Raw genomic sequence first — 14,712 nt, forward strand, 5'->3', positions numbered from 1 at the left:
TGGAATTAACCCAAATAAAGGATTTTTACCTTATTCTGCTTCTGGTTGTAGGGGTGACTGATGCTGTAGGAGAAGATGAGAGGGACAGCTGTGGTGAGGTGGTACCCATTGCCATGAGAGATGCTGGAGATGCTCCATCAGGTGCACTGATGTCCCGCTTGATTTCTTCACTACTTCTTCGAGACACTAAGCAGGGGGGATTGCCCATACATTTATCATTTGCAAACATAAAAACTTTCAAACTTGCTCTCAGACAAGCATTAGTTCAGAAACCAAGCATAGAAACCTATATCTAATACTAGGTTTCAGCATTCTTTCCACTTTGGAAATATGAAGGATTTAGACTGCACTAGAAACATTCATGATCGAGCCTGTATTTTGAAGCAAAGAAAATTTTCATGGATGTATATTAATGGAATATCACTGCTTCCATTTGAAGGATTTAATGAATGAGAAGGAATTTTAACATCAAAGCATCTACTTTCCTCTAGTCCATATACTTACATTGCGAAGCTTCACGTAGTTAAGGAAAAAGAAAACCAAATCAGTTTAGAGATGACAGCTGTTTTATTTCCAATTAATTTTAATGAAGAATTTGCATGTATGTGATGCTCTGGACATTAATTAAATATCATCAAGTATATCAAACGTTGACCTGAGACCAGTCAGACACATTCCACAGAGTTTGCCTCATTTTATCAGAGGAAATGATTTTTCTTTCAAATGGAAGCACAAGCATTGTACTCTGTAAAACCAAATCTGGAATTGTTACATGTTCTCTACATGGAAGAGTTTTCAGTTAAAAGTATGAGGCTTGCCTTTATACTTAAATGGTCACCATTGTTTATGTTTCTGCAAATCAAAGATTCAACTCTCCACATAAATCAGAGACTTATTTTCTAATGACCTGGAAGCAAGTACATTAATTTATAAATGCCAGACACAAGAATTTTGGTTTTTAGGACAAATAAAACTACCTAAAACTTGTAAGCATTTACACAAATATAGGCTTTTAAAAAAAATATTTATCTAAAATCAATTCTGCCTAGATTATACAAAGCATCATTTTCACAGTATCACACTATTCGTGCTATAATTCATAAAGATTTGCTTTTAGAAGCCCCTGCTGATACTGACATATTAGTATATACAGCTTGATAGTAAATTAACACTCTGCATAAACTTGTATTTAGCAAGTCTGGTTTTTTTTCAAATCCAAAGTTAACATCAAATGTCTGGCAACCACCATCAGCAATACTGAAGAATATTTGTAGGTTATGCCAGTCACAAAGTAGACCTGTAAGTACATGGCTGAAATGAGAGTTCCTGATTTTCCTAATCACCTAAAACCCATGGTATTACCTGAAATAGATTTGGCACTTTCCATAGCAGGGACTCTTGGCAGAGACGCTGGCCGGCTGGTGGAGGATGTTCTCAACAAATGTTCTGGACAAAGAAAAAGGAGGGAGATCATCATTACTGAAGATTCCAGTCAAATGTAAGACATTTAGGTTTGAGTCATGAATATTGCCCACCATTGCCTGAGTTTGGCTATTTCAGGGAGAGCAATTGATTTAATCTGGAAGATAGAGAAGGCCTAAAATTGCCCATTGCCAATGAAGTGCACAAGGAATACAACATGACCACCTTAATCCTTTTTCCCTAAAGCCTCTTGCTAATCCACATGCCCTGGTATAAAAAAAAAAACAAACAAAAAACCCTTACACCAAAGGGCTGAGAAAGGAAACCCCATTCAGCACATGGCCAAAAATACTCAACATGCCCTTCACAGTGTTCAGTGGTAAACCAGATTGCTTTGTCCCTCAGGTTATTTCTTTTTTCCTCCTCTCTGGTTTGTTGTATTGGCTTTTTTTGGGCTTTAGGGGTTTTAAAAATTTTATTATTAAATGAAACTACACATTTTTTCCTTTCTTCCTCCATGGAGCAGAGTCTAAAAGGTGCCTTTACATATTGTATTGCAAGATTAGTTCTGCCTAACGCCAATGAGTTTAAAAAAACTACATCAAAATTAATTTTCTGTAGCAACAAAACAAAGCTATTTCCTATTATGAAATATTCCTTCAAGTAAAAACTGCAAACAAAAGGTTTACATACTCCTATGTAGAAACACTTAGAAGACAGTGATTTGAATATAAAACCTCATGGAAACAAGGATTAAGGAAAGTGAAACCCCATTTATTAGTTGAAGATGTGACGTAAGAAACATGCATTGCTACAGACATACATAAAAAATATATCTGTATGGCTGTAAACAGGAATTCTGTCTGGCACCCTCACTACTGGAACACAGTCCTGCTCCTGCATTCACTGACTCTAAGGAAAACACAAAAGCCATGTAAAACATACCATTCATTTTGTGTTTAAGCTTATGTCTACCCATGAACTCTGTAATAATTAAAGAATCCTGAATTATCTTCTTGGAAAGGCATTTCAATATTCCTAAAAATATCAAAGTTTCTAAAATTAAAACTGCAGCTGCATTGTACAAACAGCCTCAATATGGATTCAACAAAAGCAAGAAGGAAATCTGGCACATACAGACTATTGTGAAGTGCTACAGAAATAAGAAACCCAACCCTTTAGAAAACATCAGGCCTCAGGAATACCAAATTGAGAGGAAATATTCTGCCTGGAGTCATATGGGGATTATCTTGAGAAACATCTACACACAAAAAGCCCCTAAAGCAGGCATAAATCAGAGAGCTACACCCAACACATGATAGCCATTCATTCTCACAGGAAGAGCACATTGTGAACAGTGTTTTGAGAGACAAAACAAAGTTCACAGAACAGGGAAATATTGGGAAATAGATAAATCAACACTTGATTCCATTCAATTTTTCATCTGGCTCCTGAAGATTCAATACTTAATACATTTATTTTATTATTCACATGCAATACAATGCCAACCATCATCCTTGTTTCGTTTCGGGGGGTTAAAAAGCCTGCAACCACACAAATAATGTAACCCCAGAGGTGGGATTTTTTAGTATCTGGGACGGCTGCAAGATATGTCCCTGAAATTATCTTATCTTGATTTTACAAGTGGTCTTAGTTTATGCACACACTAAAACTTGTCAGAATAATATCAAGTTATCAGCATGCAATTGTGGTTCCGTTGAAAATTCAAAAAAGCATCTTTATGTTACACCACCACGTGTGGTGAAACACAAGTAAAAAGAACTTAAACATGAGACATTCTATGATTCTATGAAGATATTTCAATAATAAAAAGTATGTAACATGATCATGTCTTGGATACTAAATAACTTTTTTTAAAAGTATTAATAGCAGTGCTAAAACCAAAGTTTAAATGAACTTGAATCAGTACCTTGAACAGGAATTTCTGCATAGCTTGGTCTTTTGTCTGTCAGTGTAGCAAGGGGTTTTGAAGCCGAGATTGGCCCACTTATGGAATGCCTCTGAAATGGAAAAATACTTCTGTCAAACCTAACTGGAAGGTAAAAAAACCAAATGTGGAATTGCAGAATCAGCTTTAGAAACTCAGATATTACAGTATTACTAATTTTTAAAGAACTATGAAATTAAAGGAACCTTTGAAAAATTTTCCTTCTTTACTTTAAAAACCTTTACTTTTGCCAGTCTGACTATGCCTTAATCCTGCAACATTTACTTCTTTAAACTGAAACCTGTTCCTCAGATCAATGTCAAAAATTAAGGCTGTGAATTCTCTTGCAGTTTTTGTATTAATTCTCACCTTCATTTATATTTTGTTTGAACAAACCTGTTCTGGTTAAACTTGATGTGTTTATTTAAACCAATACAACCCCCTATATAAAGCCAAGGGTTTAGTACATGATTTGTGTTATTAACATAAGCCTTTATAGCTTTGTGCCTCTTCCTGGAAAATTGGGATAATGGTGTAATGGGTACAGTGACCCAAAGTACTCTTTGCTAAGAAAAACACTACTGAAAAAATGGGGTTTATTCAGAATGTCAAGAGCTTTTGTTCCCACATATTTAATTGAGATGCTCTGGGAACAAATGGAGAGAGACATTTTATTATTTGTCGAAGATGTAATAAAACACAATTTTTTTTTTTTTTTGGCCTTCTCAGGTCACTTTAATTTTTGTTATCCTCTAAATAGCTACGAATTGAGCATTTTGTTCTCAAGTTTCATATAAAATATTTAGCAATGTATGACTTTTAGCAAGGACATGATCACAGATATGCTAAGACTTATAACACAATTCAGTAAGCACTGAATAGGACTGAAATAAGCATTTTAGTCTCACACGGTGAACTGTACAAAGCAATAATTACCCTTACAGTTACTGAAACTCAGATTCAGTTGCTGAAGACTCATGGAGGATCACCCAAAATTATTTCAAATTAATAATTTCAAAGAGCCTATTGCAAATTATAGTTCCTTTTTTTATTCACCCTGTCCTTTCTATTAGATTCCAATATTTAATCATAATCAGTCCACTAACATGTTTATCATGAAAACTCTTTCAGGTCTCCATCTGGCCCAAGGTTAAGTGAGTCCTATCTTCATAAAATACTAAAGGTCAGATGTTTCTCATGACAAATTATGTAGGCAAGACAGACAAATCCAGAATTGTGATTAAAACAAGTTAACGGTATATACTTTACAGCACCCCATAGCACAGGCAGGATTACAGGGCTATTTATTCATCACTTAGAATCAAACTAGAGTTACGCTTTTGTGCTAGAAATCAAATGGAGAGAACAACTGCCAACGTACAGCATGAAGAATTTCATCACTTCATATATCCAATGTCCTGCACATGCATGACAAAGATTATACCTTTAAAGGTGAAAGTGACTGTGGTTGTGAGCCATGCACAGAAATGCCCACAACAGTTTCCCCCAAGAGCTAGTATTGCACACTTACATCATCTACTTAAAAAAACCCCAAATATTTCCTAACTAAAGGACAAGAACTGTACCAAAGTGAGCCATTTAACTGCATCTGCCCATCCCAGGAAACAGCTAAAATGGATAATGTGGCTAAAATAAAAATATTTCATTTTGGTTAGCTTTGGGACTGGCACTGCAAAGACAGGAGAGTACAGAGCTCAACCAGAAAACACAGGTATGTACAGAGCTGGATAGCTATGTACCTTTATCACTTAAAAACAAACATCCTTTATGGATATCGTCAGAAAGCAGCTGTATCACTGAACTGATAACTTACTGTGTATTGGTCCTGTCTCTTTGCAATAAAACAAACTGATTGTCTTTTTGCTCCTGTTGACACTGCAGCCAGGGCTGCATTGCACTGTTTGGTTCCTTATTACATATCTTACAGCTGCCCGCAGTAACACAGCGACTAATACACTGCAAACCAGAGGAAAATGAACCAACTGATGTTTATCTACTTTCACCTGCCTTCATCTATGTATTAGTAGCAGTGCACAGGTCTCTGGGAGATGCTTTAAATTTGAAACAGAACTATGGCAGGATGAGCTAATCACTTCAACTCCAAATATGTGGCTTCTGACTTGTCACTCTTGTGTCTGTTGTCAGCTATGGAAGGAAACATGAACATCGGCCACTATCCAGGTACCTCTTTATGATCACTTTGCACTTCATGCCAGTGCACCTACACATGACAATTGCAGAACAAACACAGTTTTTTACATATTAACTAGTTAAGATATAGGAAGTCTTTGACACTAAATTGCTTGGACCCTGGAAGTTTATACGCTCAAAGCAAACCAGGACATTCAGTGGTGACCTGTAAATCTGAAACCATGTCTGCTTCAGAGAGCCCTCCAGCTACAAAACAGAAAAAGAAAGTACCCAGGGAAAGCAGCAGATATATTCCCTTGTCCTTACATTCCTCCCTAGGCATCTGCTTTAGTCACTCCCAGTGGCATACCAGACCAGCTAAGCTTTGGGCTAACCCAGCAAGGGTGTTTTCACATTCTGAAGAGCATTCTCTTCATACTTCTCTTCCTAAATTGTTCTACAGTACTGCTAAGAGCCATAGTAAAACACAGCTGTGTTCCACTGCAGACTTGGACCTGAAGCCAGAAAGGGTTTTGTTTGTTTTGAGTTGCAGAATATCCAAGAATCTATCTCCTTACACATGCGCACACAGCTGTAAAGAAAAACAAACCAAGCAAACAGAAACTCTTCAAGACTGAGGAAATTCATGACACAGTCCAAAGACAAAGCACATGGTTGATGCATTTGTACTTGGACAATATTTTTTGCAACCAATCCATCTTATCAAAGTATCAACACTGTGCCAGGTTCTTAGTAGGTATTCATGCAAATATTTCCCCTGTGATAGCATTTAAAAGCAACCGAGATTAATGATAATAAACACTGCAACACCCATATAGAGATCCACCTTTCCTCAAAGACCCTAAGCTATGGATGGCTTCTATAAGGTGGGAGCCAATAAGTCAACTCACATTGTGATTACTTATTAAAATCTTGCTTTTCAATTTCAAGAGAGCACAAACAAAAAAAATGTTTAAAAAAATACCACAGAACACAACAGTAGAAAGTAAGGCAGCAATATGAAAACAAAGAAAACTCAACCCCCTTTCTCTCGAGCAGAAAATATTCACATAACTGAGGTCATGAAACCAAATTGCCTTCTCGATAATTACTCGATAAGCACTTTGAAGAAAACCACCTATCTTCAGAAAGACAATAGAAGCTGTTTTCATTTACACACCCTCCTTTTTGTTTTTCAGGCAATGTTTCCCACTAATGAGTATCCAGCTGTTAATGACTTGGGTCTATACCAGAAGTTGCATTCAAAATTCAAGTAATTCTGGCAGATCAAGTACATCAAACAAGAGCTTGTAAACCTGAGCAGCTCTGCTGTATTCTAAGAGATTACTTTGGTTCATGGTTAATTTACGGGTAAATAAAGTGAGATAAGCCTTAGGCTTCACCAAAAAGTCTTCTGTCTGCCAAAGGTCTAGTTCAGCCCTTTAGAACATGAGATTAAGTCTGCCTCCTCCTACAAGAGCACAGAAACAAACAGAAATATAAAGACACATCAATAGGAACAAAGCATCTGTCAGCGAACTTGTCACATTTAACTAATTTAGAAAACTGCTGTAAAGAGTGACTGAACCACAAGAAGCAGCAGAAGCTCTCCCAACAAAACATTTCATTCTTTCTCTTTGCTTTAAGGCTATCTATTTGTTTCATGAAATTCACTCTTAAATTAATAAAAGCTGCATTAGTCTGAGAACAGGAGAACAGTCAATCTGTTCCAGGTACTGTTCCTTGAGGACTAAAAGCTAATATGGATACAGAGTCCTCAGTTCAGGCAGAGAGAATGTATTACCAAATCATGCTGACCTACAGTAAAAATCAAGTTTTGGAATTTTGGATGGCAGTGTCTTGAAGGCAACAGGAGAATCATGGATATTGAAGGAGTAAAACAAAGTACATTCTTTGATTTTTCTTTATGAATCTGGTCCCCTCTGCTTTGTCCTTAGGCTTGTTGGGTTCTGCCAAAATCTCACGTCACGCAGCAAGTGAGATAATAAAACCAGCAACGATCTATAAAGCTGAACATCAGAGTCCTGGCAATGCCATCTCAGTGCACCCAGGCTGCTGCAGTACCTGAGCAAAAGGACAAAGCTTCAGAGGGGACAGCACAAAATACACAGCACCATCACGCACTGGCCAAATCCTGTCAGTACAAAATGAACAAAGATCATAAATTTGCAATTATTTCAATCCTCCCTCGTCAGGCCTGTATTGAAAGATACATTTACACTGATGATTGCTGACAGATTCTGCACAGACCTTAGTCCACTGCCAAAGGGGATTACTGTTGTTTCCCTGCCAGGCACAGGACTAAGAACTGACTAACAGCAACTGTACAGCTAAGGAATGCAAATAAAGTCTTCCTCTCATGATTTTTAGTAGCACAGGAATAGCAATGGCTGGGAATATTTAACAAGAACTTCCAAATTTCCAACATGGTTCTGAGTGAAAGACTCTTGTTAGACTGAACAGTTTAGTAATTACTTACTTAAGGCAACATTTTATCATTATTTCCCCAACAAGTCAGCCAATATTTGTATGTTACCACCTGTAGTTTCACACAATCTTCTTCACAGAGCAGGATTAAGTGCAGCCATAAGACACTCACCTGCATAGGGGATACAGCAGCAGCTGGGGGAGTTTTCATGGGACTTGGGCTCAGGGGAGTGCGAGGAATTGTGGCAGCAGCAGGGCTTGGAACTAGGAGGAACATGGAAAGGAAGCCATTGTGAGCATGACACTGTTCTGCAGTGCAACAGGAGACTGCTAAAGCCAACTCTCACCTTGTACTTTACATTACCAGTTTTACCAGATCACACTTTCAGAATTTCAATTAGCAATTGAATGAAAAGTCATTTGAAAGTATGCCTACACATTTACTCCCCTGCAATTACCTTCATTTTCTGTCTTTCTATCATCCATGGTAAAAGCGTTAAGTTTGCTGGGGGTGGACAAGGCTAAGGTGCAGGATACTATTACCTTGGCAGATGTAAATCATGGCATTACTAGTTCTCTGATCTTCAGGCAATTAAAGAGATAGCAGCAGGCTCCTGGCTCTGCCAGCAATACAAGAAAGATAAACGATATCACCTGCTTCTCCTTTCTAGTTTCTAATCAAAGTCCACAAGCACTAGACATTATATACCTAAATTTTGGGATTAAACAAGTAACGCGTTTACAAATATACGAAACAGAAAAATTCTAAATTGGTGAATCAGTAATCTGATTATTTAACAACATGATTAGCATGAATACTGAGGTAGAAGGCAGATATTAGTTTGAAATAAAAGATTACAAAGAAGGAAGAGGGGATTTATCATTTAACTAAACTAACTCTGGCAAGAAAGTACCTTCCTCCAGTAACACACTAAAAAAACTTTCTAAATTAACACCAGAAAAGTAAAAAACTGTAAATACCTATGAACAAAAAGAGAAAGCATGGAAATAGAAGCATTTACAGAATCGTTAAATAACGGAGATGGTTCTGTATCTTAAACTTCCTGGTTCTAAGCAGTCAAAAGCAGCTTTGCTGTATACAGTGCTGTACTGTAAGTCTCTGCTAACTTAGTCTGCTTCAGACCAAGCCTTTTCACATCAGACTTTATTGCACATGAAATTCAAAATCTAAAGACCTGGCAAGGGCAATATTTTAATCCATACAAGGTCTCATACGCAGTTAAAGGTGAAACCCAAGTGTTTCTCATTTCAGAATAATAACTTGGACTCCTTATTCTGGTCATCTATAGAGAAGAACAGCACTTGTTCCCACAATCAGAATCATAGTAAAGTCTCAAGAGTGAGACTCCTTTCATGTTAGAAAATATTTCCTATATCTTTCAATAGGTGATACTGACTGGATCTTACTTTTAACTTTCATCAGAGCTCTGAATATAAGAATATAAGTTATTAAAATAAATAAACTCAGCTCTAGCTATTACATGGCTTTTAAAATGCTTAATTTGGTACATTAAGTTCACATTTTAATAATCAGGCTGAAATCAGCTGTGCTTCCAGCTATAATTATGTGTGTCATATGTGTTTATGTATTTCTAATATACAGGAGCACTGAATCAAAGCATCCAGCATATGAGTCACTGGCAATGCGATAGCAAAGAAAAAAAAAAAGACAAGACAAAAAAAGGATGCTTATACTTAACTGCAGTGAACAATCTGTTCTGCAGTCCAGTTTGGGTTGGTTTGTTTCAGCCATCACTTATAGGTCATGACAGGATAAAGCAGCTTGCCTCTGAATTAGCTGAGCCATCAGACGTGACCATGTCAACACATGCAGAAAGGCAGCCTGGTGCAGCTGCTGCTCTGGCTGGTGGAACTCACCTTGGGAGGAGGCACTGTCAAAGGACTTGATGAGTGTTTTCACAGTGGGAGTTGGCTCTGAGGAGGTGGATGATCTGCGACTCAGGCCCATTCCTTGTCTCAGAGCTGCCAAATCTCTCTCTACTGCATTCATGTAATTGTACACTCGACCACGTTCTTCTTCCTGCCTGAAGTCAATGTGCAGCTCATTTAGGGTATTTAAAAAACATTTTAACATGCAAAGTCTTAAAAAAATCAACACAAATTGAAGCTGAATTAAAATCTATGGTCCAAATGGGTTATTACATTAACCTAGTTTTCTTCCCACTGTAATTTAGAAATAGATTATCAATCCAAATTATCACTGTAAATTCTTACTATTTGTCAGCAACAGAGCTTAGTATCTGGTAAAAAAGTCTATCAAATCAATATTTGATATAAGGCTTAATTCCTGCTCCTATCTTTCTCACACACACAGATGGAAAAAATTAAGACAAGGATTTCATGATTCCACATTAAAATAATCATCTCAGAGGGGAGAATTTTTTTCCACCTGAATAAATGGAAAACAATTTAATACTAAGGAGGTAAGAATATATTTCTGGCATACATCTTCAGGCAGCATCAGATTTTCCGCAAGTTTCACAGCCTGTGCTATCTCCTATCCTGCTGGATACTGGGCTAAATGTGATGTAAATCCTACAAAATTCCCATTCATGTAGAAAACAATTGTTCACTATATACACAACAAACATCATTACTGTAAGCTTTTTACATATCTGACCCCTAAAGACAATGCAGTCAGGATTCAAATGGTGCTGTCCAAGATGCTCCTGCTTGAGGACACTCATACTTCTGAAAGACTCAGTTTCTAAGTATCTGGAGCACGTAATTCAAGCCACAATACATCACAATTTGGATTATTTTTGTTTTTATATACAAAGCACCTCTAATTATCAGTGGAAAGAAAACAGTACAGGTTATATCCAGAACTAGATGATGGTTTCTTCTCAGGTAAAAACCCAGCTGTGTTTTTAACCACGCCAAAAGCCTTGGCTGCTAATAAGAAATACTAATGATGGTACAGAAAAGCCAACACTGCTTGTTTTTCACACTGTGGGAAGCGAAATCATGTTTAGCTGTTAAACTGAAAAAATCCTCCACTCCAACCTGGTTTCGTAAAACCCTGTGTGGATGAAGTATACAGTATAAAGAAACAAATATTGCTGTTGTAAGTGTACCTATTTTGACCGCTGAAAGCAGCATAAAGCAGCTTGCTCAAATATGGATCCTCACAGTGGGAGGATTTAAAAAACATCTGGAGTCTCAATAATTAACAATCTGGATTTCCAAAACTGCACCTCCCCTGCAAAAGAGACCATATATCCCTGTTGTCATTTGCATACTTGCGTGACTTTATCTCCTCCAGCTCCTTAGTGAGCTTCTCATTTTTCTCCTGAGCTTCGTGCAATCTGCGCTTCAGGTCCCCGATCTCTTCCTGGGCCTCGGACTTGATATCATTGGCTATAACCACTGCAGTCTGCAGGTCTGCCTGGAACTGACGCCATTCTGCTGACTCCTCCTGGAAGCATGAATTTGGAAGTTAAAAATAAAAGTTATCCTTATTATTCATAGTTTTCCTATGCTGTTAAAGGAAACGATTTACAGGAATGACAGAGGCACTTGTCCAGTGTTAGGCACAACCTAACTCACAAGTTAAATTGAAGAAGTTTTGCTGGAAGTAACTAGACTTTGAAAGTCATTAATTTCTTTTCTGGAGACAAATTAAAAGGTTCAAAGTAGTGGAAAAGAATATATAATATTAAACTCCACATCAAAATACACAGGAACATTTTCTCCTAAGCCCAACATCATATCTTTGTGACACTGAGAAATTTTTAACATTGTTTGGTGCCTATAGATTAGTAAATATATTCCCATTATGCCTGTCTCTCAGAAATAATTATTTTATTGGCATTATATCTAATCATATTATCTTTTCACAATTTCATGTGCTGGTCTTATGACATTCTAAGCTTACAATTTATTAACTTTTTCGGTTTCTACCCACCCGGAGTCTCCTGTGAAGATTCTTGATCTCTCTTTCCATGTCATGCTTTTGGTCCTGAAGTTTTTTAACTGTATCTGGGAAAAAAGTTAAATTCCCTGTAAGATCTTAGTCAGGGATTAATTTACCTAAAAATGAGTAACTGAAAAGACCTGCAAATATTTTTGAAGACTTACTCAGAGAAGATATTTTTATAACCAAAGACATCTGAAGAAACACAGTATGAGAAGGAATAAATTTGCCAGAGGGTGTTAATAGGTACACATTTCTCTGTGACTGGTAAGGTGAGCAGCATAAGCAAGTCAATTCTTATACAAATCCCAAATCACCATATTAAAATGACAAAGCAATAACAAAGAGCAAGTAAACAAGGTAGGTAATTTAACATGAAAGGATCCTAAAAACATGGATGTCTGGGGGTTTTCTCTCCTCAAACATAAGCTGCAGCTACACGAAGCCTTTTGATTCACAGTTTAATTTCTCCACAAAGCAGCTGACACAGCACTCACAGCAGTGCCTTCCACAGGGATAAAATTGAACTCATGTCCCCAAGAATCTGACATTCTTGTCTATCAAGCTACTATTTGAGGTCAAAGCAAACTATATTTACAGCAAAAGGCCAAACAGTCTGTGAGCTCATGTTATGAGAAAGATGGTCCCCCTAAATCTGTCAGCAGCAACACAAAAGGGTTCACAGCCCGATCACCAGCAGCTCCTGTGTGGCGTCTGACAGACTGGCTACTGCAATTATTATTCATTTGTGACTTTATTCAATACACAAGGACAATGTGATTGATGACTCCATTCTTAAAACAAAGCAACTAATGAAGAAGAACACAGCATAAATTTCTAATTGGTGTGTCACTTCACTGAGTCTTGGATTCTAGGATGTTTTATTTCTATAGTATCGTGTGACCGTAAAAACTGTAAAAATGATGAAGAAACTGACTAAATGCATTTTTTTTGTTCAAGTTAATTATCCTAACACCTGCTGGAAACAAATATTTTTCCTGTATATTAGGAATGCTCTTTCCACAACATGACTGAACATGCCTAATATATTTAGGCTATTCAAAACACAAAACCTTCCTCAACAGCACCAAGTACAGGGACTTTTTAAGGCACAGTTAATTTCTTTACAAGAATCATATAAACCTCAGCTGGCCTGAAAACATGATAACCTTTCAAACTTGGAAAAGTTGGAACATTAGACAGATACTTCTGTATTTATCTCCTCCTTGTAAGACTGCCCATTTCAAGTTGCACCCAGCTGATCTTTAAGCTTTGAAGATAAGCCTACAGGGTGGGCCACTCAAATCTCATGCTACCATGATACTCAAGCAAAGCCCTCCAATTTTTAGCTTGTCTCTTTATACACAACTTGTTTGAGCTAAATTCAGAAATAAGCAGCCAGCTTTAGGTCAAAGTTATAAAACTTGCTCCCCCTGATGCCTTAGGTTTTAACTTTTATATTTTTCAAATCCTGTACTGCCTAGTGTGTAACTCTGAAGTTTCACGTGGCCTGTTAACTACTGTTCTCTCGTGCTGGTCAGACGTAACAAAGCCTCTCTAGCTTTGCTCTTCAAGGACACCTTGATTGTCCCAGTCCCCAAAATGTGTAAACTAAAAGCCTTTGAAAAGGAGGGGCAAACTTGGGGTAATTACATCATTAACTGAAGTTATAATTGGAGAATTAACCCTGATATGCAAATGGACCAAACTTGTAAAAGTGTGAAGAACCCATGACCCAGCACCCATCTCGGGTGGAGCCCCTCGTAGGCTTTACACTCCCAAGGTGTACCTTTGAAGGCCCTCAAATAAAAAGCTACTTTTATTTTCTTATTCTTGTTTAGCTTCTGTTTTCAGGTAGCCACTTCAAGGCATCATCTCCCCCTTTCCCTTTAAATACATTTTGGAACAAATCAAGCTGATGTTCATTTTCACTTTTAAAACAGTTCAAAGAAAAAATGTTTTTAAAAACAAAATTTGCAGTAGTACTAAAAGCAAGCTATCTAAAAATAACTACAAACCAGAAACCATAAATGCACCCACAGCTAAAGCTTATGTAGTGCCACTGTTTTGAGCTTCTGTGAGTTATGAAATGCACCATTACATTTTAGTGTATTTATGCTTTGAAGTAAAACACAATGGTCTGAATATGCTGCAGGTACCATAAACAATACAGAGCAGTTTACAGCAGCTGTTGGAAACAGTGCTCTCTCTCCTCCTCAATTAATCAAGGAGATTAAAAAAAAAACAGCCCACCAAATTGCAATTGAATTTGAAATGCGGTGAGAAATGATGACTAATAGAAGTGATTTCACCTCTTCCACCAACTACAGCCTGAAAATTCAAGTAGTCAAAATACGTAGAAGTTGCCATTTGGCATCTTTCCTTTCTGCGTCCCCACAAACTCCACATTCTTCTCTAACACACACAAACTCTTTCCACCTCCACATGCCTGAATTTTCAGTATGGTAGGACAGGTACTTCTAGCATTATCCAGTCGCCTTCTTTTAAGGATCACAGACAATAAAGAAGACTGAGATAAAAGAAAAAGTAACTACACATTAGGGTAAATGAAGAACAAGGAGACTCTTCTGATGAATGAATAGGACAATCAAAAATGGCAAATCAGCAAGCTTGTGTTTTACTGCATGATCCAATTACATCTACATTTCACAAAATTATATTAATTTAAACCACAGTTTGACAAGGCCTTGCCTCTACCTAATAGGCAGAAAAAAAAATTATGGGATGTGCAGACTACAAATGGTAAAGAAAACCATTACAACTA

At 37.2% G+C, this 14,712-nt stretch overlaps 1 protein-coding gene across 3 annotated transcripts in view; it reads right to left on the reverse strand.

The window, feature by feature from the left end:
* The window catches only part of SPECC1L (sperm antigen with calponin homology and coiled-coil domains 1 like), a 63,428-nt gene that overhangs the window by 21,959 nt on the left and 26,757 nt on the right, over nucleotides 1–14,712 (reverse strand). The window contains exons 6-12 of one of the 3 annotated variants that reach the window (XM_082293502.1): nucleotides 11,919–11,992; nucleotides 11,254–11,429; nucleotides 9,869–10,035; nucleotides 8,142–8,233; nucleotides 3,353–3,443; nucleotides 1,363–1,446; nucleotides 30–186 (exon numbers count right to left, since the gene is read on the reverse strand). In XM_082293502.1, coding sequence (XP_082149628.1) covers nucleotides 30–186; nucleotides 1,363–1,446; nucleotides 3,353–3,443; nucleotides 8,142–8,233; nucleotides 9,869–10,035; nucleotides 11,254–11,429; nucleotides 11,919–11,992 — 841 coding nt within the window. Of the gene's footprint in view, nucleotides 1–29; nucleotides 187–1,362; nucleotides 1,447–3,352; nucleotides 3,444–8,141; nucleotides 8,234–9,868; nucleotides 10,036–11,253; nucleotides 11,430–11,918; nucleotides 11,993–14,712 lie in introns of those variants that run through there. The other 2 variants (XM_082293503.1, XM_082293504.1) reach the window with 2 other exon arrangements.

Source organism: Coloeus monedula (genome assembly GCF_965178545.1).
Source record: "Coloeus monedula genome assembly, chromosome: 18".
Classification (NCBI taxonomy): domain Eukaryota; kingdom Metazoa; phylum Chordata; class Aves; order Passeriformes; family Corvidae; genus Coloeus; species Coloeus monedula.